The sequence below is a fragment of the Corvus brachyrhynchos genome, unplaced genomic scaffold (assembly GCF_000691975.1).
Source record: "Corvus brachyrhynchos isolate BGI_N302 unplaced genomic scaffold, ASM69197v1 scaffold42, whole genome shotgun sequence".
In the NCBI taxonomy this organism is placed as follows: domain Eukaryota; kingdom Metazoa; phylum Chordata; class Aves; order Passeriformes; family Corvidae; genus Corvus; species Corvus brachyrhynchos.
In genome coordinates this window covers 4,111,507-4,137,242 of record NW_008237242.1, presented here as the reverse complement: position 1 = coordinate 4,137,242, position 25,736 = coordinate 4,111,507, and the positions used below count along the sequence as shown (strand labels likewise).

Below are 25,736 nucleotides of genomic sequence, written 5' to 3'. Positions count from 1 at the left end.
TTCATAGCAGATTTGATGATTAAAATAATGAAAATCTGATGAAAGATTTGATGCATGTGTGTGAGTGCCTAGCATTGTTGGATAATAGAAACATATTTATTGCGGGGTATTAACTAAGGCTTCATAAAAAAAGGGAAAAATGAATCCTGAACATTCTTAAATTGTACAAGGTTCTGTCTAAGTGCTTCAAAGCTGAGTAAAGCAACTAGTGGCCGAGCTGTATCCTTCAAGGATATTCTGGTATTAACAAAGAGATTGAGTTTTATGGCTGGGAACTAAGGCAGACATTTATGAGACTGAAAATCTCAATATTCTCCCCCATTTAATTAACTGCACAATTTGGGTGTATTAGTCCATTGGTAATGTAGTTAATTGGATACTCTTAGGTGAGTATTCACTCAAACTGAATTAACCATAAATTGCAATGTGTTATGTGCATACCTGCTTGTAAGGACACATGCTCTCTGACAGAAGCAAAGGTTAAGGGTTTCTTTTAATTAAATTCAGAAATTGCACTTGAACTGAAAGCATATTCCCTTTTTCACAGTTAGACTTATCTGATAATAAGTGTCCAGTCTTCTCAAGGATAGGATAATCAAGAGGCTCCTGGCAGTTACAGTTTTGGTAGAGATGAAAGATTTTAAATTGCTTCTTAGAGGCCATGCAGGGTTGGATTCATCAAACCTATCTGTAGCTCCATACAAGTTCTGCAATGAGTCTAAGATAATCATCAGGCTCTCTCTGCACACACCACCCACACACACATGGTCTCACGGTAAAGAAAACCTGGCTGACTAGCTTAGAAAAAAGGCTGCATCTTCAAACAGCAGTTGACATGTGAAATAAATTCTGTCTTCAATAGCATTTGCAATTAACGATCTCTCTCCCTCATTTTTTGAGGTAGTGATTAGAAATTGGTAACAATTAGCATGTTTCCCTTATATAAATATCATCTCTAGTTCTTCAGCAGACAGATACTGAACTTCATATTCTTAAACTTGTAATTCTTACCACCTACAAGGCTTGAACATCTTTTGGCCTCAGAAGGCCTTAATCCCAAAAGTGGTCTTTGTAACTGTCATGACATGAAATGGAGATGCTACAAACAAGAAGTTCAAAAAAACCAAACACGACAAACTCCCACACACCTAAGAGAAATATATTCCAGAAGGACACCTGAATTATAAAAGTTTAAATACATATACATTGCTAGTTCCATCTTGTAACTGAGTATATGTCCAAGTGACTCAGCTCTCGCCTTTGTCTAAGCCACCAGCCTCAACAGCAGTGGCTGTGGGTAGATGCCTGTGCAAGAACAAGAACAGGGCAAGTATGGTGTGTCCCTTAATGACTTTCCTAGACTCACAGTATTTACAGGTCGAGGGATGCACTGAGACTGATGTGATTTCAGTACTGGGTAATACTTAATACACATCTCTTCCAGTTACGTATTTGCATTCTTTAGCCTCTGCACTGTCCTTTGTCAAAGAGCACAGACCTGACCCCGCCTGCATGAGAAACCACCACCTTTTGGGATTGAACATGGCTCCAAATGTTGTTTGGTTTTGATGGCCATTAATTCTTGTAGCAAAAGTGATACAGTACAGTCAATTTTTACTGACTCTTTGCATGCCACTTACAATTTCATAGAGTTATATAATAACATCCTTAAACTGTGTGGTTTTGATGGTAAAGAGACATGTTCTACTTAATTCTTTCTTGCATTGAAGCTAGATCATTCTTCTTGCTATTTTCAGGGTTTTTTTTCCCTGGGTCTACTACAGCCTTTTAGAGCTGAGAGCACCAGGTCTGCAGCAAGTATACTGATGTTGTAATAATACAAATAATTCCTAATGTTAATTTGCTTTTTAATATCTGCCAACCATTGAGTTTACTTTTTGTTTTAAATTGTAATGGTAAAAACTAACTCTAAGAGGTAATGAATACATTATTTTACGTATTTATTTAGGGGTTATCACTTAATATTGCTCTCCACCAGTAACTTCCAGCCAGACCATAAGAAACTTCTTGTAGTTTCTTTTTAACAGGCTTCTCTACCTTTACATGGCGCTTTTTCTGGAACTGAGCAGACCTGTATGAAGTCCTTGACCTTTGTTGTTCCCATAGGGATAGTGAATGTAGGTACATTGTGGTACCTATTACAGCCTAATGAGTCAGGTGTAAGGTTCCAAGAAACATCTTCCACAGTACTTAGTGTTGCATCAAGAGTGGCATTTTATGACAGTTCTTGTAAGGAAAGTACTCACACAATAAAGTAAAGGAAAGCTTCCATTACTGGATTTATAATTTATATTGTATCCTAAGTGAAAACTGGACACAAACCAGAAGGTTTGGTACATGTAGACAAATTAGGTATTCTTTTGTGTTTTTAAAGTCAGTTTTAAAATTATCAGTTTCCTAACCTTGGTGTTTTTTCTTAGCTGTTGACCTTCTCCTTTTCCCCATTAAAAGTTACCTCCTTTTTTTAATATCTTTCTTTTGATTTGGTATTTATCTTTAGAAATCACAAAGCAATATATTCTTATTTAGACTATATTATAATGCACAACATACAAAGAATCTCCAGAGTAATAGTATAAGGCCAAAATGGGGTGTAATTAGATTACAGAATGCTTTGAGCCTTTTTAAGAGTGTAGTCAGTATGATTTTGGGTTATGGACTCTCAAACATTAAAATAATGGTAGAAAATCAAATTATTTTATTAAAACACAGTAAAGTATCAGGGAAATACTTAAATTTGGAGATTTTGGTTCTGTAACAACTTATGTCCATAAATTTATCTCATAAAAGACAGAAAGGTAATTAGTTCATTGCAATCCACTGTACTTTTCTGCATTTTAATATGCAGTGATCCTTAGTATGAAGCTTAAAAAGTCGAGCTAAGAAAAATGCATCAGTATTATAGATGTACTCACATTGGAAGTAATTTAAATATCTCCCTATCTTTAACTAGTGAATTAAAGGGGTTTTTTGTTTGTTTGTTTGTTTGTTTTTCTCGGAGGCACAGATAAAGTGTAATTGTAGTTCATATTCTGGAGTACTGAATCATGAGTGAATTATGCAGCATGTCAGTCTTGCAAAATAAATGCTGATATACCACAGCATTATTTATTTGACTAATGCTGAAAAAGAAAATTGATGTTTTTCAAATATCTGTGCAAATTTTGCCTAAATTGTGGTCCAAGTATACAAGGCTGAAAGAAATTTTTTAGAAGGAACCGTAATGAAGTTTTCAAAACTGAAATAGTAACAAATGGCCATTTTAAAGTGGAAATGGGCAGACAATCACCAAGTGATTGGATTATTGTGTTTTAAGAGGATTTTCCCCCGCAGGTGTGACATGTTAACAAACGGTGTGCACACTCAAGGCTGTTTTCCAGGAACCTAAGACAATGTGGTTTGATTTGCAGAGCTCGGGGGAGTGTGTTTGCCCTTTAATGTAAGCACATTCACAGGTTGCATGCTGGGGCTGAATTGTCAACCACTTCCACTGCTGTTCCACGTGTTCAAGCAACTTTGATCACAGTCCTTTCTGTGTTTGACATGCTTTATTAGCAAATCCATCCCGAGCTGAGATATTCTTTGACAAGTTCCAGGTGTAACTGCTTCCAATAATACAGATAATAATACACCAGCACTGCTCAGTAGTTATGATTTGGAATAGTCATGTTACAGCACCTATGAGATTCCTGTGTTGTAATTGTTTAATAAGTATTTCAGACATGACAGTTCTTTCATGAGCTCTTCAAATATACTAATCCAAATAAATGCCCAATTTTAGTGCAGTGGTTTTCTTTCCTATAAAGAAGGGTGAGCAGTTTGAGCAAAGTTTCAAACTATTTAGATGCAAACTGCATGGTGTGAAAGAAGTCAAATCCTGTAACAGAAAAGTAAATGCAGTCTGTGTCTGCTCCTGTCTGAACTGCTATTCAGGCATCTGAAGAGCACAGTTGGAAAGGTTTTTGTGGGTGCCAGGTCCAGTGCAATGGGGGTACAGCAGCTGTCCCACAGAGGCAAAATTCACCCATTGCCTTGTTCCGCCCAAGATCGTGCTTCCAAGTATCTGTCATGTCTCAATTTTTAACCGACCAAAGAATTTCTCAGCTACTTGATACGCAGGTGGTGCTTGGGGCAATGGATAGAAAGAGTCAAGCACATTTTTTTAATCTCAATGCAGTTTCTGGTGATACCCAAGAGATGTGGCTGCAATTGGTGCCTATCAGAACATGTTAATTTCTATCAGATCTGAATATGCTATTGCAATTATAGTTAGCATTGCTGATTTTTAGGAGGTTCAAAATAATAATAGTAACATACTTCAGATAACTCCTGAGCTAGTTCTTCTTAAGTAAACATATTCTTTTAATATCATGCTTGCTTTAGCTTGACAGTTGTCCTTTTTGTTAGGATGTGGAAATTTTTAGTTTATTTACTAAAACCAAATCATATTTTGCCCTAATCCCTGAATTGTGACTATGAATCCATTACAATAAAACAGCAGAATTTAACATAAGTTCCTCTGAACCCTTTAGAGAATAATTGAAGATAAATGAAAAATAAGTAAATTAAAATTCTTGATGCAGAGCTGGAAATTACATTGTCTCTCTTAAGATTAGGAAATGCAGGATCTGGCATTGTGGTAACTACTGGAATTCTCAATTTCTTCTTCATAGACTTCTGCAATAAAAAGTCATGGCAGTTCTATAATGAAAGCATGGGAAGGGGAAGGGGCAAAGCAGAGGGCAGGATGCAGCCAAGACTCCAGTAGAAAATATATTTCAGACAAGATAGGGATGCGCAGTATAGACATGCCCATATCCCTTTCGTGTTAATCTCATTAATGGAGGTGGATGAGAGTGAACATCTTTTCCTTGAGTTTTCACTGTGGAATTTAAATTCAGAAAGCAGGCTAAAGACTTTTGAAGGATATTTATTTGGAACCAGTAAAAATGCTGGGGGGGAGGAGGGGGGGCATGTAATACAAAAGTTTCTATGTTGAGGGGGCACCCTTTCAATGTGCCACTGTCTATGAAAGTCACCCCAAATAAAGAATAAAGATTAGAGTTGTGACTCACTGCCAGCAAGAGGACATAAATATGCCATGGACTGTTTGATGGAGAAGCAAGTATGTGCCAATTTTTATGCACTCAGTTGCACATTATGGTAGTAGCAGCATACAGAAGGGTACGCAGCACTTCCCATGCATAAATCTGGAGTTGCCTTCTAAAAGCATGTGATCTTAAAGACAAGGAGAGCAAAAAACAACGGAGCACAAAATCTGTTCTGAATACACATTTATGAACTTAATTTCCAGTTGGTACACCGATGATTTAGGAAGGTGAATCTAGTTAAAGCTATGGGAGATAATGCAAGTTAAATTCTGCACTTCAAGGCAATGCTAAATCATTGTTTTACTTTCATGTTAGCCAAAAAAAAGTTGTACATTACTTTGAAACCTGTATAAAACTCTGTCTAATCTGTGCTTTTGTATTGTTGCTGTTATCTAGAAAATGCAATAAGCAAATACTTTAAATCTTTCCTCCAGGAATTGTCTTGCAGGTAAGTCAAATTTGAAATACTGAAATTTTTTTGGTACCTGAAAAATCTGGAGTCTCCTCTACAGGCCCAAAAGAATATTTTGAAAGTTCAGTCTCTTTTGGTGAAGAATTTTTTATGTAAGGGATTAAATGGAAACGGAAATTGAATTTAAAATTTTGAAATTATTATAAATTGACAGATAATGAAATATAGCATAGATATGGATGTACAAGGTGTTGAATTACACTTGTTTCATTTAAAGTGTCTAACACTGAAAGAACTTAATAAGTGATACTTCTAGTGATTAATGAGAGTCTCAGAGATGAGTGAAATTAAAAGTTGGTGCAAAATGTGGAGTCTGACACTGTGAGTACAGGTACAGACTTCCTGGTAGCTCCTGGACTGAGTTCAAGGCAATATTTTTATCTGTCTCCACTCCCTCTTTCATGGTACCTTTGTACAGTCCTGGCTCACTGGCAGCACCGGATCTTAAGCCAGCCGTGGTAGTAGTAGAGCACTGACAAGCAAGGAATTCCCTGAAAAGGATTTTAATCTCCTAGCTTGTTCTGTGGAGATGATGTTAATTTTCTTCTCAATAAATCCATTTTTCTTTTCCCTCACTTGTGAAAAGAAAAAAAGTCTGTGTTTGGTTGAAAGGATATTAATGAGGTGCCCTAAAACACAAACAGTTGCAAGTTTATGACCTGATCGTTGCATGTTTGTGCACTCACTGTAGTACATTTGAAGCAATGGATGATACCTTGCTTGAAGACTAAAATATTTTGTGGATAAAATAAATATCTGTGCGGCAAATACATTAATTTAAAGAAAAGCCACATTCTTTGTAATTTGCAGTTTTCACTTTAGCCTGTATGGCCATCACTGGGTAACTGTGCAACTGAAAACTATTATCTTTGTGATCTCATGAATATCCCTTACATGTATTAAAAAATTAAATTTACTTCATAATGAGGATTTTTTCTTTTACTAAATTGAAAATCAGGAAGCAATTATGTATTTGTGTCTATTCAAAAAGTAAGAAAAAAACAGAATTATTGAGAAACATTTGAAAAATTTGCATTATGCTGATGCCTTTTCCTACTCTTAAAATCAAGAGTCAAACACAGTTAGAAGGGAAAAAGGGATTTTGATTTGGTATTTATTTTAAGGATCCTTAGGTGCACTATGTCCAGGTCGAATGCACCGAAATGCACACCACAATGCACCCCCAAAAAATCTAGTATAACACTATAGATCTTACTAATTAGCATATCCATCAAAGATTCCCCAATGAGAGGCTTGAATGAGCCCCCCTCCCCAAGGAACCTTCCCCTGGCTCGTTCTATCTTAGTTTACAGAACGTGTTCTGGAGAGGACCTTGGGGTCTGGGGCACACTGATCCCTAGCTACGAAGTTTCTAAAATGTTTAGTCTCTTAGATGAACAAACGAGTCCAAGAATGTAGGCAAAAAGCACTAGGAATACAGAAGCTGTAAAAAAGGTATAACAGGGGTATAAAAGAAAAGGCAAAAAATCTTCATGGCATCAGTGCTGTGGGAGTTATTATTTGGGAAATACAGCTAATACAGATATCCACAGTCCCCAAAACAAAAATCCAGCAACTGGATGTACCAATCATTGCCACACCTTGAATAAACACTTGTGTATTTATGAAAATATGAGTTTTCACAATCATCCATATTTCACCAAGCAGGGTTGGAAATTAAATAGTTCACGCTTTTTAACACCTGGCAGAAAAGACATTCACTACTTACAGGAAGAGAAATGCTGTCTGTATTGTGTGTGGACAGCTTAATATATATAACAGACCTTGAAGGGAATAAAGAGGCAAAGACATCTGTAGAGAGGCAGAAATGGAGGCATAGGTTGCTTTTTTTGTCATTCTCTAACACCACATACGTTCTTCATAATATTGATACTTAGAGCAATGGGACAAACTTAGAATTGTGAGAAAGAGGTTAATACCCTTCCTGAGCCATTATTTAAAGTTCATGGCTGACCTATTTTTAGGCCACCATGTGAGAAGATGTTCACTGAAAATAGATACAGATCATGTGTCCTTGCAGAATATAGAACATCAGGACATTTCATTTCCAAAGAACATAATTGGGACTCAGAGCAGAATCTTCTTTCCTCTTACCTCTTTGCTTGGAGATTATAACTTGGGTTATACAAGCACACACTCTTACGTGAGTTGTATCACCCTCTAAATAAGATAACTAAATCTAATTTGAAATACAGCTCTAATGGGACACATTAATTAGTTACACTTCCATTTTTTTTTTCATTTAATGTACAAATATGTACATCTCTAGACATATAGGTATGTCCATGTACACATTTAAATACACATGTGGGAGAGCATATATATATATATACATACATACACACACATATATATATACATGCAAATATGTGTCCAAGATGTCCATGTGAGAAGAATGCTGTATAAAACTCTTTTGATATCTTTGCATGGTACTGAGTGCATATGTTGCATCAGGTACTCTGATATGGTCTCTGTTTCTACTGTTGCCATATATCTCAGCACATACTTCTTATGCCACCAGACTATATTTATAATATATTACCTTAAAATGAACTGTATTTACAAGGGGTTTAGGGGTCCTCCTATGATATAAAATCAATATAGACAAATTTATATATAAAGGTAGAGATTAAGATATAGTCATTTGAAGAACTTTCTGAATAAATTATAGGAATGTATTTCTTACAGAAATAAACCTCAGCCTATGTTTAATTCACTAAGTGAGCAATTTAATTATACATATATATAATTTAATTAAATGATATTAATAGTTAAATAAATTTTAAACTTTGGGAAAGCAGCTGAAATGAAGTTGTTTTGAAAAAGAATATTAAAATGATGTAAAGAACTGCATCCCATGGCCGCCTGGGCTCATGCACAGATGCCAGTGGTGGTTCCTGAGTGCCCTGCTGGCATCAGGCCCCTTTGCTTTTAGTGCATGTCCAGCCCTGGAGGGGAAGCACAGCAGAAGTATTTAAGGCCTCAGTGATGGTATTCAGAGAGCAAACAGAGCAGCAGTAGTAAATGTGGAGAGCAGAAGGCTGTAGGTATCTCACCTGGTTTCTTGTTTATTATTTACATAGCTGCTTCTTCTTCATGTTCTATAGAATAAGACTTTTCAGGATGTACAAATGGTGAGAATGTCCTAGTGCATCCTTGATCTGTCAAGTATTGACTGTGATTTGGGTCCTAGTTGTAAAGTGACGCTTTGTAACTCTGATGCCATGCCATTATTTAGTGTGTTTGCCTACTGGATGTTTAAAGTCTGATGCATTACTTTTACTCTAGCTGTTATTACTAATACACATTGACTAGTCTGCGCCTGCCAGTTTGCCTTCTCTTTGCTCCACATGATCTGCTATTGAGGCTGTTTTTGCTGTCACCATTTGCACTCCTCAGAATTTTTTCCACTTTTTACAACTCCCTTGCCATTTATTCATCTCCTTGCCCTGCAGCTACCAACATTAGCCAAAGTCGTACTCTCAAGCAAATTCTGTCTTAAGGGCTGTCTGGCTGACACTCTACTGAATTATTCCCAGAAATTTCATTTTTATGACCTGCTGATAACTTTTCTGGAGCCAGCTCTCCATGTCTCACCCATACAACTGAGCATCATCCTCATTTCACTGTAAACCAGGGCTCTAAAACCAGCACTTTCAGTATTTTTCTACTTCTGCATGCTTGGGCTCTGGAGCAGCGGCCTGAATGTGGGTCATGGGCTTCTTACACCTGTATTGTAAGCTGCTATTCACAACATAAGATCACTGAGCCTTTGCACCTGATCCCACTCCAGCATCCTTGTCAGTTGTTTCCTTTAGAAGGCAAATTCAAATGGTATTACAATTATCTTGTCCCAGTTCCCATTGCAAAGCAGTGACGAAGGCCGAGTCAGAATTAGAAAGGGATTGTGCGTCCTCCTTATCTTTCTTTTTATATCCCTCTGTTATATATAAATGTGTACATCTATAGCTGGCATTGTAAATATTCTAGCTCATACACACATAGGCATCCAGGGTCCTGTAACACATTTTCCTAAGAAGTCTAAATAATTCTCATTCATTACAAAAGCTCTTTCTTACCACTTCAAAATGGGGAATATACGTTGTCCAATAATGTCTAAATTTTCTGTGTTAGGTATAAGTTAAGAGTTTGATGTTTCTCCCACATAATGTAGAGTAGGCCTTCATTAAATAGTTACAAATCAAATTAGATGCAAAATGAAATGTACTTAAAAACACTAAGCATAATTTCAGTGTGGCTATTTCAAGCTCAGCTAACTGGGATTTATCCAGTATAATCAGTAAGATTTAATTTAAGCCAATTAATAAATTTATAGAGAGAGCCTTCGAACCAATGGGCTTTTAGTTCATAATAAGAAGAGTAAGTGTTAACCTAGCAATTAACAAGATAGCAGTATTTCTCATCCAGAGCTGCTCAAGAGCTGTAAAATAACTCACTGAACAAATCACCACTGATTTTTAAATAACTGTTTTCCTGGTTGTTCCTCCTATTGTGTCAACTAAACCATACGCATAGGGTGTAGATAAAGCACATTCTCTTTGAGAACTTTATTCTTGCTTAGTTTTGGCCATTTGGATTGCAGTACATGGGGGACAGAAGAAGGGAAGAGAGGACAAAGAGGGAGAGGTGGAATGGCAGAAGGAATTCCTTGCCTGTTTCAGAGCACACAATAATTCTCCATGGAAGCATTCACAGCTTCAGTTTCTGATCTTGATCAAAGAAGTGCAAATCAGAAATAACACAAAAATTTTTATTCAAACCATAGCTTTCCATTTCTTCTATATTTTTCCACCACCTAGTTCTTTGTTTCATACTTTGTTTTAGTCCCCAGTCATCCCCCATAGCTTCAAACACAGATTTCTTCTTCCCTGCATTCAGCCACAAGTTATTCTATTCATGGCCTTCCCTTTCTCAAGTGAGAGAAACTCTTCAGGCTGTCCTGCATTCAAACTGACATGTTTTACACAATAAAGCACCCCAATCAATATATTTTACCTAATAATTCACACAGATGTAACTCAGGCTGTCTTTGTGAAACTCCACTGTCTCCTCTTTTTCTTTCTCTCAAACACAATTACTGTCCCTTGCTATCAGGTGAATCAAGCACTGTGCTGAGAATAGCAGCACTCCTTCCAGCACTATACTAAAACAAAACCCTTTTTCTTCTGGCTATCAGGTGAAATCTCACTGACTTTGGTGGATATAAGAGGTAGTCTTCATTGAGCAAAGCTGTAAGTAGCAATTGAACTGGGTTTTTTGGAGGATGTAGTATTAAAATATAGTAGCTGCCACACTGATGATATACAAGGTCAACCATGTATTGATTGGTGATGGCAGGTGGAGTTTCAGTACAAATCTTCAGTAGTGAAAATGGTTTCCAGAACTAGCAGTTCACCAGCTGGAGGAGGTGACTGGAGGCTCCATAGACAGTGGAAAAGCAGTGCTGCAGTAGATACTAACCTGTGAGCAAGCAGACTGGACTAAGTTTTGTGATTATTAGCAAAACTTTCTCCTCTTAATCACTGAAAGTGACGTTTAGAAAAACATGAAGTGTGCTTCATTGTCAAGCAAACATGATGTCCAACTCATGCCATTCTTCCGTGTACTAACACAAAGTATGGATAATCATGTGGATACCAATAGGATATCGGTGCTGATAGTATTTTTTCAACTTCACAACTCTTAGGATTAATTTTCTGCTAAAGTTTTAAAGTACATGTTTAAATCTGTATTCCCATTGGCATAATGGGCAACTTCTATATTTAAAATGCCTGCTAAACAAAGATTTCAGCCTTAATTGTCCCCTGCCCAAGATATTATTTTTTAAATACTGTATAGGATTAGCAAATATAACACTCCAGTGTACACACACACAAATGGGAATGAAGATATTTAGTTACTCAGGGGCAGAAAACTGAAATAGTGATTCTTAAATACTTTGGCAAATTGCAGTTTATTTGTTCAGTTAGTAAGAGTCCCTACAGCAACTGCCGTTGTGGTATAGCAGTAATTCCAAATTACCTTCTGTAATAAACTATGGGTGTTTTTTCCAAAAAGCATGCATTGAGAAAATTCATTCAGCAGAAGTTCAAAGGGTAAAACCTTCAAGAAGCAGAGACTGGTCAGCTGGCGCAAACTTTAAATACTTATCTGAATTATCAGGACTTCTCAGGGTTTTGAAATTAGACTGGCTATCTCTCTTTTACAGACTGCCCTAAAACATTGGCTGTATTGCTGCTCCCATTTTAAAGCCTCTCGTCCTTCTCCCAGCTGGAAAACAAACTTAAGCAGCACTGAACATTTCAGAACATTGAAGAAGATGAAAGCTAAATTCTGTTTTAAAATAGTTACAGAATGATAAGCAGTTGGATGAATGAAAGAGTGGATAGATAGTGGCTTTTTTCTTTCTTTTTCTCTTTTTTAATCTTCTAAATATAATGGACAATCCAAAGAGGAGCTTGAGATGCACAGAACTGCTTTCTCTTTAAGCTCCATTAAATCAATTAAGAAACTGGGGAAAAGATGGATATCCTTTGTCGGAATGACTTTATTGGAGGTTTGGTTGAGCCATATTGCCTCAAAAGGATTATTCTGTCTGCATTTGAATTTAATGCAATAATAATCCTGAAGCATAAAAAATGCATAGAAGGAGTTGAATAGAAAATTCTAATCAAGAAGGGAATGACAGAAAAGTATGCAGAAGGCCAACATTTAATCAACGAAGCCAAGAAAATATAATTGCTCAAATCTTTATCCCTTCTGATTGCAAATGCATAAAAAAAGATTCCTTTCTCTTAGGAGACAGCAGTACCAGCTACCATATGCTCTGTTTAGGGTTGACTTCTCTTAATCTGAGTTGAACAGAGCTAGACAGAAAAAACATCCCTGCTTTGACTCAGTCCTGTCAGTCCTGGTAGAATTGGAATTTATTTGTTTTGCTGCAAAGCCTGTGTTCCTTCCTTTATTTTTGCCTAAGTTTTTCTTACAGCTGGCTAGCAAATTTTCTGCATGTGGATAAGCTGTATCCAGGTATACTGTGGGTCTTGGGAACTGCAGGGCTTTGAAAATGTAAATAGACAGTCTGGTCACTGATTTTCAAGGCAATTAAGATCCCATGGACTCTCTTTGCCTTAGAGATCAGAGGATTTTTTCAGGTTTTGTGGCTTGTCTGTAGGTCAGATATGTTGGCTACCTCAGACCAGAGCATTCTTGGGCTTTAAAATATATAACCAAAGGGGCTAGACAGGGAGCTTTTCTAAAACAGACACAAGTAGTATCCAGCTATATTAACAGAATGACAAAATATCAAGTCCTGAAGAAGTCAGATATGTTGGCTACCTCAGACCAGAGCATTCTTGGGCTTTAAAATATATAACCAAAGGGGCTAGACAGGGAGCTTTTCTAAAGCAGACACAAGGAGTATCCAGCTATATTAACAGAATGACAAAATATCAAGTCCTGAAGAAGAAGGAATAGTGTTTCTTGACACAGCTCTAGACATACAATGCAAGAGTTACCATATTTTAAGTAAAATTTGAACAGAGTCTCTGTGTTGAAACTGATCAATGTAATTGAAAAATGGAAAATTGTGGCAATCCCATTCAAAGAGAAAAAATGTACATAGTTGTTGTTACTTACATGAAAAGCCTCTGAGCAAAATTTATTTTTAAGTCACACTCTGTAGAGATGATTAAACAGAATGTGTCAAAGCAATTTGAATGATTTCAGGTGCACCACAAATTAAGAATATTGCATCCCATGGCCACATGTAGATTTTCTGGCATTTAACAAGTTGTTAGATAATGATGTAGTCATTCCCTCTGTGGAGTACTAATCCTAGTCCTCCTGACTGCCTGCTGTCATAAAACCTGTGAGAACTTAGTATCAGTGAGATGTCTCCTTTCTGCCAAACTTGACTATAATTGACCAATGGGTTAAAAAATTACAGGAAATCATGAACAAGTATAGAATATAGCTCCTTAAAACTGGGTTTAAATATATCTAACCTGATCAAACAGCCCCAAATCCCCAAATATAATGCTTTTTTCTATAGTTCTCTCTTAATGGTGGTTTAGTAATTTTTAATTTGTGAGTTATTTCTAAGAGAAAAAATAGTTTTCTCAGTAAAGTAATTTCTTCCTTTCAATGATCAGGAAATTAAGACTAATTTAGTTTTGCATCCTTTGAAAGCAAAATGTAAAGGAGAAAACTCAGAAAAAAAGTGCATTGTTACAGTTACACACTAGATTTTTGCAATAATATGTAAAAGTGACCAAACAAAGCTAAGCTATTTTTCTAAATGCCCTACACATAAGAAGAATACAGTTTGTAGACGGAGGTAGTAGCTTTTATTAGCTCAACTAAATTACTGAGAAAAAGTAAAGAACTTTTCAGGCATACAGCTCTTTCAAGAACTTTTCCTTCTTTAAAGCAACAGGATTTTCCAGTCAGTCTAACTAAAAGCACTACATACATCTAAAAATATTCTGGAAAAGAGATCCTATAAACTTGTAGAGATGCCATCAGAGAATCCCAGTCACAGCTGGGACAGCCTAGTGACTGCTTCTATAATATCTTGAGATGCTTCAGAGCAGCCATCAAGAAATATTGAACCCACACAAAATGATAATATCTGACACTTTAACATCAGTTTGAAAAAATATCCAGAAAGGTCAAGAGGAGTAATAAACCCAATATAGTACAAAGGAGCAGAAGCCAGTGTAATTACCTAACCAATCTCCTATATAAAGCAGACCATTGCACCTCTGAGTTAATTCTTGTGTAAGAGACCAGCAACTGGAATAGATCAACACTTGTTCCATGTAGGTCTGAATCATTCTTGCTCTTTAACTATTTCAGCTACATAATGCACTCCTAATCCCTTCCTCAAGCTTCATTTGGTATTTTCTTCCCTGATGCTTTTCTCAGGTTTCATTTGGTATTTTCTTCAGATAGAGGTGAGACAAAATCTCATTTAATTAAGATATCATATTGGGCAGCATAGTCTGGTTCCAGCCTAGCTCCAAAGAATTAAAAGAAAAATATGAGTGAAAGAATTAAAAGAAAAATGAGTGAAAGAATTAAAAGAAAAATTTGAGTAAAAGGTTTTTCTCTGTACAAAATGTCAACTCTTAATTTGTCAGCTTGTTCTTTTGTTACCTCTCTTTTAAAACACAGAACTTTTTCTCCTAGTACTTTCTGAGTTACATAAAAACACTTTCATAATCTTTACTGTTTCTTTCTCCCCAGGATGATATTTAAAGTAATACACAAGAACCTGAAATTGCAGAACTGCCTGTAATTAAGACTTAGGGAAATATATTTTACTTGCTTTGAATGATCTCATATTTAAATAAAAGAACACTTTAAAGAAAAACAAAGCACTTAAAAATGACACATTTCTTTCTCCCTCAGTAATTTTCCACCTTCTAACATCTTAAATAAGGCAAGTTTGTACTTTAGCACAAACTTTCACAGAAAACTAATCAACAAAATGAATGCATTACTAGGAATAACAGCTGAAATTACCACAGCAGGGTGGTTTTGTAGCTATGTTGGTACCTTCATTAGGCAACTCAGACTGAGCAGGATAATGTGTGTGTATACATGGGTATATCCAGATACAGATTACATAATGTGCGAGAAAGGTGGGAAGAAGATTGATCCGTAAGAGGACATGAAATTCCAAGTGTGAACATCCTCTTTTGAGGATGTGTTTTGTTGGGATTCCACAGATGAGATGAATTCCTTTCTGCGTTGGCAGGACTGAGTCTGCACAAAGGAGTCATCTAGGTCTGAATTCTCCCTTCTCTGCATGTCTTGGTCTCTCCTATCATACTATTAACGATATGTTACAGATAACTTTGCGCTTTTTTTCCGATTTCCCTTTTGTTTACTTCACCTGCCCTACTTCTCAGCTTTCACTCCAGACACCTATTTTCCAAGTTTTGTGTTCCTGTGTTCTCGTGTTTCAGCAGTTTCCATTTCTCATTTTGTTTTTAAAGTCAAGCTTCCTGCCTTCTTTTTTCCTGTCTGTTTTTTTCTAGGTCTTTGTGTTCCTTCTTTTTGTTTTCCTCCCATTCTCTCTTTCATAGTACTACTCCACCTAAGTCTATTTTACTCTTTCTTCCTAATCTTGACTGGAGTTGAACTTTCTACTCTCCCAGCCTTTTCTGTGCTTCCCCACCAGCTTCTATATAATTTCCAGTCAATTTTTGCTTTCTTTAGTAATTTCCTTTCTCTCCCTCCTGGGCATGCAAGACAAGCTATTCACTTTCAGAACCAGAAAACAAGCAGCAAGCCTACTGAAAAGTCCCTGAGCAAGACAAGACAAGTAATAGTTATTGCCAGCATCAGTGGAGATGGCAGCAAGGCAGTCTCACAGGGAGCAGAGGATGTAGTCTGGGGCTCCTCATGGGATACCACTGTACTGCTAGCAGTGGGGGAAGCAAATAACTTTCCTTTGGGAGGGAGGTGATGGCTGGAGCTTTACTAAGAAATGGAGAGTTTAAAAAAGAAGGAAAACAAGCTTCTCATGCTTTAGAAAGACATCCAGTTGGAATCTCATTGTGATATTTATTGCATCATAAAAAAATATACTTAGAGGGTGTTTTTGGATTACCCCTCTTGACTTACTGACTCAGCAGTATTCACAGATTTGAATGTCACCTATCTGGCAGTTCATAAATTGCAGTGCTGTTACTTGAGATAATGTTTAGATTCAGGCAAACAGAAGGTATCTTGCATAAAATTTACTATGTGTTTTTACAAGGGGGACTACTTTGTGGGGTGCCTGGTGAGACATTTTGTTCCAATTTACTTTTCTAAGTCCCACTAGATTTATTTGGAAAGGATGCTCAGGGAAAGGTGGTTGTTCCTTCACTCTCTTCGCTCTTCATGCACTTGCTTGTTAATTGCTTCAGTAGCAAATGGCTTCCCTTCAGAGGGGGATTCCCCTTCTTTCCCAGATTCAAGGGAACTGATTTGAAGAACCCAATATGGTTTTGTTGCTTGTGGTGTGAAATTACCTGAACTTCCCCATCCTGTCTACAAGCAGGATATTACATTTTGGGACTGGCAGAGGAAAAGTATTTGTCTGATCTGCGGATAAGCATATCCGAGCTTCATGCTCAGAGAGTTGTCTGCATGGCACATATGAGATATATGAGACAGCAGATGTATATGAAGTTGAAAAAGGCCCTTCCAGAAGGAATGCAGTCAAGGGAGTGAGAGCACTGGTAGGTGGAATGTCTCCTTTACATCAATCTTGAAGCCTTGGATTAGTGTAAGAAATGCTAGGGGTACTCCACTGACAATAAAGGCATATTTAGTTTTGCGAAGCAGTTAGGTGACTGCTGGCTGTATTTTTCTTTTATTTGCTCTGTTCGCATTTGTATACAGATGATTATATTTGCTCTTCCTGTCATGTTGAGTTTGCTACCTCAGTAGATGTTGCCTGCCTGAGCCCTCTCCATGAGTAATACTGATTAGTCTCACTTTTTCAATACAATGTTAAATCTGTAATGGCAACTGACCATGTTAATTTCCTAAGACAATGTAAGGTCTGCAAGAATGAGCTTGGAAATATTTCAGAAATTGTTCATAGGGTTTTGTTTTGTTTTTATTTATTTAAAGCAAGTACGATACTTACAGCTCTTTTTGGTACTAATCTTTTCATGTAGATGTTCTCTGTAGGTGTGCTCTGTAAATGCAGTTTCTCCTTGGTAGGAGAAACCCTTAAGGCCCTAGAAAAATACTAGTGCTTTCTGCATATAGGGGTCTACTTTATACATATCTCTTGGAAGGGCAGAAATGTATGTCTCTGTGTTTATAAAATGAATTAGAAACTGTGAAGGAAATTTTCCTGTTGATTTCAGTAACGTATATTTATATTATCACTGGATATGTTCAGAAAGATGTTACTGGTGCAATATTTGGGAAACACAGGGCTTGCATAACTTCATCGCTTAATATAGTTATTGCAACAGCCAATCTTGTTGTCAAGCAGTGTAACTCCTATTTAATTTTTATCTTTCTGTCATATTTTGCCCTTAAACTCCAATGGCAATAATAATAAATAACATGTGAAAAGTCACCAGAAGGAGACAACCTTTAACCTTAGAAATACAAGTCACACTGCACTTTTGTTTCACTAGAAACAGATGAAAATACATTCTAAAGTAAGCAGAGAGACACAGAAAAGTCCCAATATGAGCATAAAGAAATTCTTTGTAAGGAAAGCAGAAAGTTTTTTTTTTTTCAATGCCCATCATATTGTACATATTTATTGACCATTATTATCATGATGTTTCCTTCCCATTTAGGAGATTGTCAACTTCAATTGTCGGAAGCTGGTGGCTACAATGCCTCTTTTTGCTAATGCAGACCCAAATTTTGTGACTGCCATGCTAAGCAAACTGAGATTTGAGGTGTTCCAACCTGGAGATTATATTATCCGAGAAGGGGCTGTGGGTAAGAAGATGTATTTCATTCAACACGGTGTTGCTGGTGTCATCACCAAATCCAATAAGGAGCTGAAGCTGACAGATGGCTCTTACTTTGGAGGTGAGTAGGAAAAAATGAATGGTAATACTGGAGTGAATGCACTAGAACAAAACATGTTCAGATAACAGACAAAAAGAGACTTCTGAGTAAGTCAGCTAAGAGTCATTTGCCTAGACAATTCAAACTGCAGTGAAGAGTTTGCAAAATATTTTTGAATAAAATATTCAGAGTCTGCTTACTGTTGTGAGGACAGCTATTAAAAATGCAGAATGACCTTCCAGAATTTTGAAGTTATCTTAAATTCAGAGCACTGTTATTTAATAGACAATATTTAAATAAAAATATAATTACAGTAATTTTACAGCTTTTGAAAGGAAAAATTGACAGAATTAGTATTTTTAAGAGAATACAATTTTTTGAGTCATAAATCTAAAGGTAAAAATCATAGTAAGGATTGCAAAATTACCAGTGAATAGAAGAGCATTATTTGCATGGGATATTTTGTAATTCATGAATATTTCAAGATGTTATTAGTGCTTTTTCACTGAATTCTAGCATACATCCATGTTTATCCTTCCAATATATACTATGAGAAATTGGACTTCCTATCTGACTAGGTAGATTTCTAATAGATGTATATTAATAAAAACCAGGCATTAATTTTAATCCTAATTAAATTAATCTGGTAATCCTAATGAAAAATGACTTTTTGCTTAGATGAAGGCATCTGAATATTTATATTTCAATGAAAGCAATTGCTTTTCTTACATATAATAATTGATGATATAAAATAGTTGTTCCCTGTGACTGTAAATTGTCTTTGTGCAATAGAATAGGTGTCTGCTTCCATAAGCAGCAGAAAGGCTGGTTTTCCGAAGCTGCTTGAATATCTGTGTGTGTACCACTGCTGCCCATGAGACTTGCAGTTAGCTGGTCATTGTATTAATTTGCTGTTTAATTCTGTCAATGATCCCACAGCTGACCTGAACGCCTTTTAGAAAATGCTCAATTGTAAGCCTAATCAGTGCCATTTAGTTGGTATACAGAAGGGGGAGGCCAAGAAAAGTGAATTTGGCTCAATGTTTGAATTGGGCTACAGAGTTACTTAACTAATCCCATTTTAGAATAATGTGCTAAAGCAATTGCTCCTGATCCAGCCCACAGACCTTGTCACTCTGAAGTAGCCTCTGCAAGGTGATTTGTATCACCAGTATTTGTAGAAGTGCTTTGGTAAAGAGGTCTTGTGCTTACCCCACAGGATTAATCTGTAGATGCTGAAGACAGGAGATTAAGCAGAAAGAAAAGGTAAATGCTGAGGATGAAGAAACAGAGCAACCTTGGTCTTGGTCTTGGTCTCCTCTATGCTTAGCAGTGCCCTAGTTTATGAAAATGAGTTTGCAAGAGCCTGCATGCTGAATCTGGCCATAATACTCCTCTGAACCAGCAGAGGATAAGAGGAGATTGCACATGAAAGTATTTTACATAACTGTCAGCCTGTTGTTGCAGTGCAAACAACTATTTAGCTCATCCTGTTCATCTGCTGCCCTTCTTAACAGGAATGCAGACAAAAAAATAAGCTACTTGCAATATCCAGACACTACAAGAACTTATTACACTGCATACCAAAGCACTTTTGGCCATCCAAACTGTAGCTGGGATGAGACAGGTGTTGCAAAAATGGATGGTAATGTATCCAAAGCCTGACAGCTACTGGGGCAAATGGAAGGTAATAGCTGCTGCTGTAGCATGCAGGGGTGAGGAGAGGTGAGGAGGGGCAAGTGCACAGGGAGAGAGAAGCTGAGAAAGGAAATGCCCTAAGATCCAAAGTGGAGTGGTTCAGATCTGTTGTAGCAAAACACCATATATTGTGAATTTCCAGAAGTATGTTTCTAGCTCGGGAGAAGAAAAACCTATCTGGCTCAGAGAAGCTGTGGATGCCCTATCCATGGAAGTGTTTAAGGCTGGATTGGGCCCTGAGCAACATGATCTAGTGAATGTCATCCCAGCCCATGGCAGGGGGGTTAGAACTAGATGATCTTTAAGGTCCCTTATAACTTAAACCATTCTATGATTTTATGATTCTATGACTGCAGCTGAAAAGAGAGGAAACAATCACCAAATTAGATATCTGTGAATTGAAAAGGTTTGGATTGTCAAAGCAGAAAATAAAAAATAGTTCAAACATGCTTATCTCTCTGGAGAACGCCCTCTTGCCCTGAAGTGTGTATCAGAATCTGAGTAAAGCTTCTTGACCAAAGCAGACATGAGAAATATTGCACAGTAATAAAATAATAAACTGGAAGAGCAAGGCCCCATTCAAATCCTAAGACAAATAACCACTTTTTTGCTTAATGGAGAGATGAGAAATCTGAGGTTGATGCTCTGTTTAAGATGATGCTACTTAAAACAACAGATCTGTATAGCTCCTAGGTCTGACACAATACATCAATATCAGCATTTGTGCTCCCAGAAGCAAGTAAAGGGCACACAGGTGACAGGGTGCCATGCCTAAACAGATGCTTTTTCAACTTCTGAATGTCTTATGATTTGAAAGTTCCTTGTCCCAGCTCAGAGATGCGAACTTCTGTCTTTCAGGTATGTCCCAGAGCTGAGTTACTTCGGGGCCTTGACTCTGGAGAGATTTGTAGGCTTACCTCCAGAACTCAGTGGAGGGTTTCACCAGTGTAGCGGGTTCGGTTTGTAACCAGGCAGAAACACCAATTTAGTGTAGTGGTTTGGTCCAAAATACTCATTACTGTTTACCTTCTGTGAGATAAGAATTAGGAGAAATGCAAAGCAGGCACCAAACTTGAAAGACTATAAAGAAGTTTATTAACAGACCTTAAAAAGAGGGAAAAAAAATCATACCACACCTTCAGAACACTTCTCCTCCCCCCACCTTTCTCCCTTCTCCCACTGACAATGTAAAAAGACAACACTTGAGATGTTCAGCCTGTTTACCACTTCCATAATAGCCTTGTTCAGTCCATTTAGGAAGAGGAGTCTCTCTTGCCCATGCTATGAAAACACTATCACAACGAGACAGCCACCCAGGTTGGTTCTCTGCTTGCATGTGAGTCCCTTCCCCCAACTTGCAGCTTTTCCCACAACTGCTTTGGAGGGTCCACTCTTGAATTACTGGGGTACAATTTTAAGGTTGAGCCGTTCAGAAACAAAAGTTCTCTTCACCCATCTCTGGGAGCATTTCATCTCTAAGAACAGAGGTCCTTCTCCTTTCCCTGGGAGCAAAGGGTCCTCCTCATCTTCATCTCTAGGACTATCTCTGGGAGCATCTCTACGAACTGAGGTCTTCTCCTTTTCCATTTGGAGCAAAAGTCCTCATCACTTCCATCTCTCCGTGTTCAAACTTCTCATGAAATTACAGCTGGTTCAGCATCTGCCTATCTCAGCACAGGTGCTTTTGCTCACAAGTACAAGTTGAACGCTCCACCCCCCATGCCTTCATGAAATTACAACGGGTACTCTGATACATCATAGCTTCACAACTGAATTTCAGCTTTAAGCATCTCCTCCTTCTCTTCCCTCATGTTTTCAGCTCTCCACAGCACTAAAAGGGTTAATCTCACCTTGTTCCACGGGTGGAGCAGGGCCCATCGGCTCCAGGATGGCCGTGGCCTGGCCCAAGCAGGGCCTCTGCTGGGCCCACTGGTCCCCGCATGGGGCCCGCAGCCACCTGTCCCAGCACCGGAAACAAGAGAGGGCTGGGGGGGGAGGTTGTCCATTCTTAAGTGTGGATCACAGAGGCGGTCACAACTTTAAGTGGCTCAAAGAATTGTCCATATTCAAATGTCCATATTGGCCAGCTGATAGGTTCTGTCAGTTCACAGAGGAAGCTGTAAGCACCCCTTTGCAAGAACATCACTTCCGGGACTATGCTTGCTAACCCATGACAACCAGCATGCTGCCTTGGATTTGGAAAACATTTCTCAAACTCTTAATATGTAAAATATTTCTGTGCTAACATTATATCTGTAAAAATATTTAGGTAAAAAAGCTTACCAGTAAAAAACAACAACCCTTAAGTTGTGGGAGAACTGGAGATTAGTGTGAAAGCCAAGATTTCAGAGGAACCAAAGCAGTATCACCAGTATTTGAGAGTGACTTGAATGGAGACTGTTGGGAGAATGAAAGCCTGGAAAACCAAAAGTTGCAGTAAAAAAGAGGAAATATCTTGATGTTTGAAACTGATGTTGAACATTTAAATTCTCTTGCCTAATTTTTTTTAAATTAAAAACAGCCTTCCCTATAGATCTGGTCTAATAGGAAACTGGATAAACCTTACCATTGCTGGGTAATTCTTCTCAAAAAGAACATGCCTGGATAACCACCAGTGGAATAGATGAATCTGACTACACTTCTGCTGTACTTTTTCTGTTTATTTTTAAGGGACATGCAAAGTGATGACAGTAGAAAGATCAGGGCTTAACTACTGTCTGCCTCCTTCCTCATCTGTGCTCACTGGTTTCTCCTTTGGGGAGGGAAGGAGTAAATAGAAGACTGTAACCCCAGAGATCTTGTGGTTTGTTTCTTGGTATTTATGTGGGAAGAGCATTTTGTCCCTTGACCTTGATGTGCGTTCATAAATATAATCTTCTTGAACTTTGCGTGCAGGAGCATTATTTAGCCCAGCAGTGTGAACAGTGCTCATTTTCATCCCAGTAAGTGGTTTTTTTCAGACTGCTGGTTGAAGGACATTATCATCCTACATATCCAAGTGCTAGTAGGAATTTGAAAGCAGTTTCTGGTACTGTTTCATTGGCCATATTCCCCCTACCATTTTGCTGGAATTTGTAGAAAACACTAATTTTTTTACTGCCTTTCCTTAGAATCCCTGTCCTCACATGTATGTTCATGTGCGTTTTATAAAAGGGACAGGAATTAGACAAGGAAGAATACACGAAAATAATTTTCACTGTACTGTGCAGTTATATAGTCATTTCTACATCAGTGAAATTATGTAAGCCACAGCTACCAGTGAAGAATCATGGGATTTTAATATTCTATAGTCATTTTATTTATTTTTAATTGAACTATATCTTATTTTTTGAAACATCAGTGTATTTTTTTTATGTCTTCCTTCATTTTTTTACTTTCTGTTTGCTAATAGCTCCCCATTATTAGAAGTTTTGCTCCTAGTTCCCCATAATTAGGAATGGGATTGCTGCCACTATCAGCATAGCAGTGGAGGCATCTTTTCCTTTTACAAGTACAAGAGAAACTTCTCCCACTGACACTGATACATATTTTCTCTTACAGGATGAAATAAGGTTGCCCTCAATAGAAATTACCCTAGAATCATAGAAACATAGAATGTCTTGGGTTGAAAGGGACGTTTAACATAATTTAGTTCTGCTCCTTCCACCATGGTCAGGGGAATCTTTCACTAGACCAGGCTGCTCAGAGCCCCATCCAAGTATTCATCCTTGAACGCTTCCAGGGATAGAGCATCCACAACTTCTCTGGGCAGCCTGTGCCAATGTCTGACCACTCTCTCAGTAAAGAATTTTTTCCTAGTATCTAATGTAAATCTACTCTCTTTCAGTTTGAAGCCATTTCCCCTTGTCCTTTCACCACATGCTCTTGTAAAAAGTCTCTCTCTGTCTCTTGTAGACTACCTTCAGGTACCAGAGGATCACAATTAGGTCACCTCTAAGACTTCTCTTTTCCTGTTCTCTCAGCCTTTACTTATAGGAGAGATGTTCCAGCCCTCTGATCATCTCGGCCTCCTCTGGACTTGTTCCAACCGGTCCATGGCCTTCCTATCTTGAAGACCCCAGAACTAGATGCAATGCTCCAGAGGTCTCACCAGAGCAGAGGGGCAGAATCCCCTCCCTCCCCTGCTGCCCACGGGGCTCTGGATGCAGCCCAGTTTGGCTTTCTGGGCTGGGAGTGCCATGGCTGGGGCATGTCCAGCCTCTCACCCACCAGCACCCCCAAGTCCTGCTGGGCAGGGCTGCTCTCGGTCTGTTCATGCCCAGCCTGTGCTGATACTGGGGTTTGTCCCTACCCAGGTGCAGCACCAGCACTTGGTCTTGTTAAACCTCATCAGATTGCCATGGGCCCCTTCTCGAGCTTGTCCAGGTCCCTCTGAATGGCATCCCATCCTTCAGATGTGTCATCCGCACTGCTCAGTTTGGATTCATCAGTAAATTTGCTGAGAGTGCACTCGATTCCTTAATTTATTTCATTAATGAAGACAGTACACACGACTGGTCCCAGTATGGATGCCTGAGGGACACCACTTGTCACTGATGTCCATCAGGACTCTGAGCCATTGACTGCTACCCTCAGGATGTGACCATACAACCAATTTTTTATCCAAGGAATTATGATCTTCTCCTTCCAGCTGTAGGGTGAGTAACATGTGAATGAAGGTCAGGAGAGAAGGAATGGATGTTGTGGACTATGTTAACACACAGGACAAAACCGTAGGAAGAGTGTGGGGAGTGAGATAGGTATCAACAGAGAGAGGACGCTGTGGACAGGAGTCAGGTTGTGAGTGGTGCAAATAAATAGGAGACAGAGGAGCTGAGAGTGCAGGGGAACAGCATGGGCATGAGACTGATGGGAAAGGGAGGAAAAGGCAAGGGAGAAGCACACATCTGAACAACCTCCAGAAGCTGGAAAAGAGTGGGAAGCTGCTTTCACCTATCCCTTTTGAATAGTGAGTAGGAAAACCTGACTGCACATGTGTTTGCAGTTAAGCTGAATTGAAAGCTTGAGATCAACACACCTGAACTCAGCCTTCTTGGGATGGAGAATAAGAATCAGAAAGCAGGTGAAAAATACAAGCAATTGTATTTTGAGGATGTTGTGATTAAGAAGTTGTTTCATTTTTTTGTCATTTTGTCCAAGGTCATGCGTATCTATAGTTTACAATACTGAAAATACAAACTTAAGTACACAGCAGTGGATAATGACAGCTCCCCCATTTTTGCTTTCTCCGTCTCAGTGCGTATTTGTCTTTCTCTTTAATATCTTGGTAGTTCGAACGCATTTGTGATATAATCCCAATAATAAATGGTAGGAAGGAAATTGCCAGATTTCAATTCTGTTGAACCTTTTCCTCTCAGTACTAGGTGATTGGATTACAAATTACTCTTCTTGTGACAGGAGGAATTACTGAACAGATTCATTCTTCACTGTACCTATAAGATTGGCAAAATGCAAAGACTTTGACATCTTTAGGGATGAAGCACAAGAATATGAGTCTTTTGCTTATAGAAAAGATTAGTTCATCACTTACTGGGGCTTTACAGAGCAGAATTATTAACATATCTAATGAGCGTAATACTAATCTAATTTACCTATACAAATACATATTGATAGAAACTGGTGTAATACCACTTCTGTGCGACAGTTCTGATTTTTGCTGTTTCAGAATAAGTCCATAATAATATTATGTAAGTCAGTAATTCAAAATCTCTGATAATTACTCACATCAAACATGCAGGAGTGTAATAAACTAAAGAGAAGTTTGCTTTAATAAAATAAATCCTTTCCAGTGATCTCCTTCCTCTTACTCAGATGGCTCCATGTGTGGCTCTTAAGGCTACTTCAGTCAT

At 38.0% G+C, this 25,736-nt stretch overlaps 1 protein-coding gene across 1 annotated transcript in view; it reads left to right on the top strand.

The window, feature by feature from the left end:
- The window catches only part of HCN1 (hyperpolarization activated cyclic nucleotide gated potassium channel 1), a 181,515-nt gene that overhangs the window by 140,978 nt on the left and 14,801 nt on the right, over positions 1-25,736 (top strand). The window contains exon 5 of the mRNA XM_017730194.1: positions 17,970-18,210. Coding sequence (XP_017585683.1) covers positions 17,970-18,210 — 241 coding nt within the window. The remainder of the gene's footprint in view (positions 1-17,969; positions 18,211-25,736) is intronic.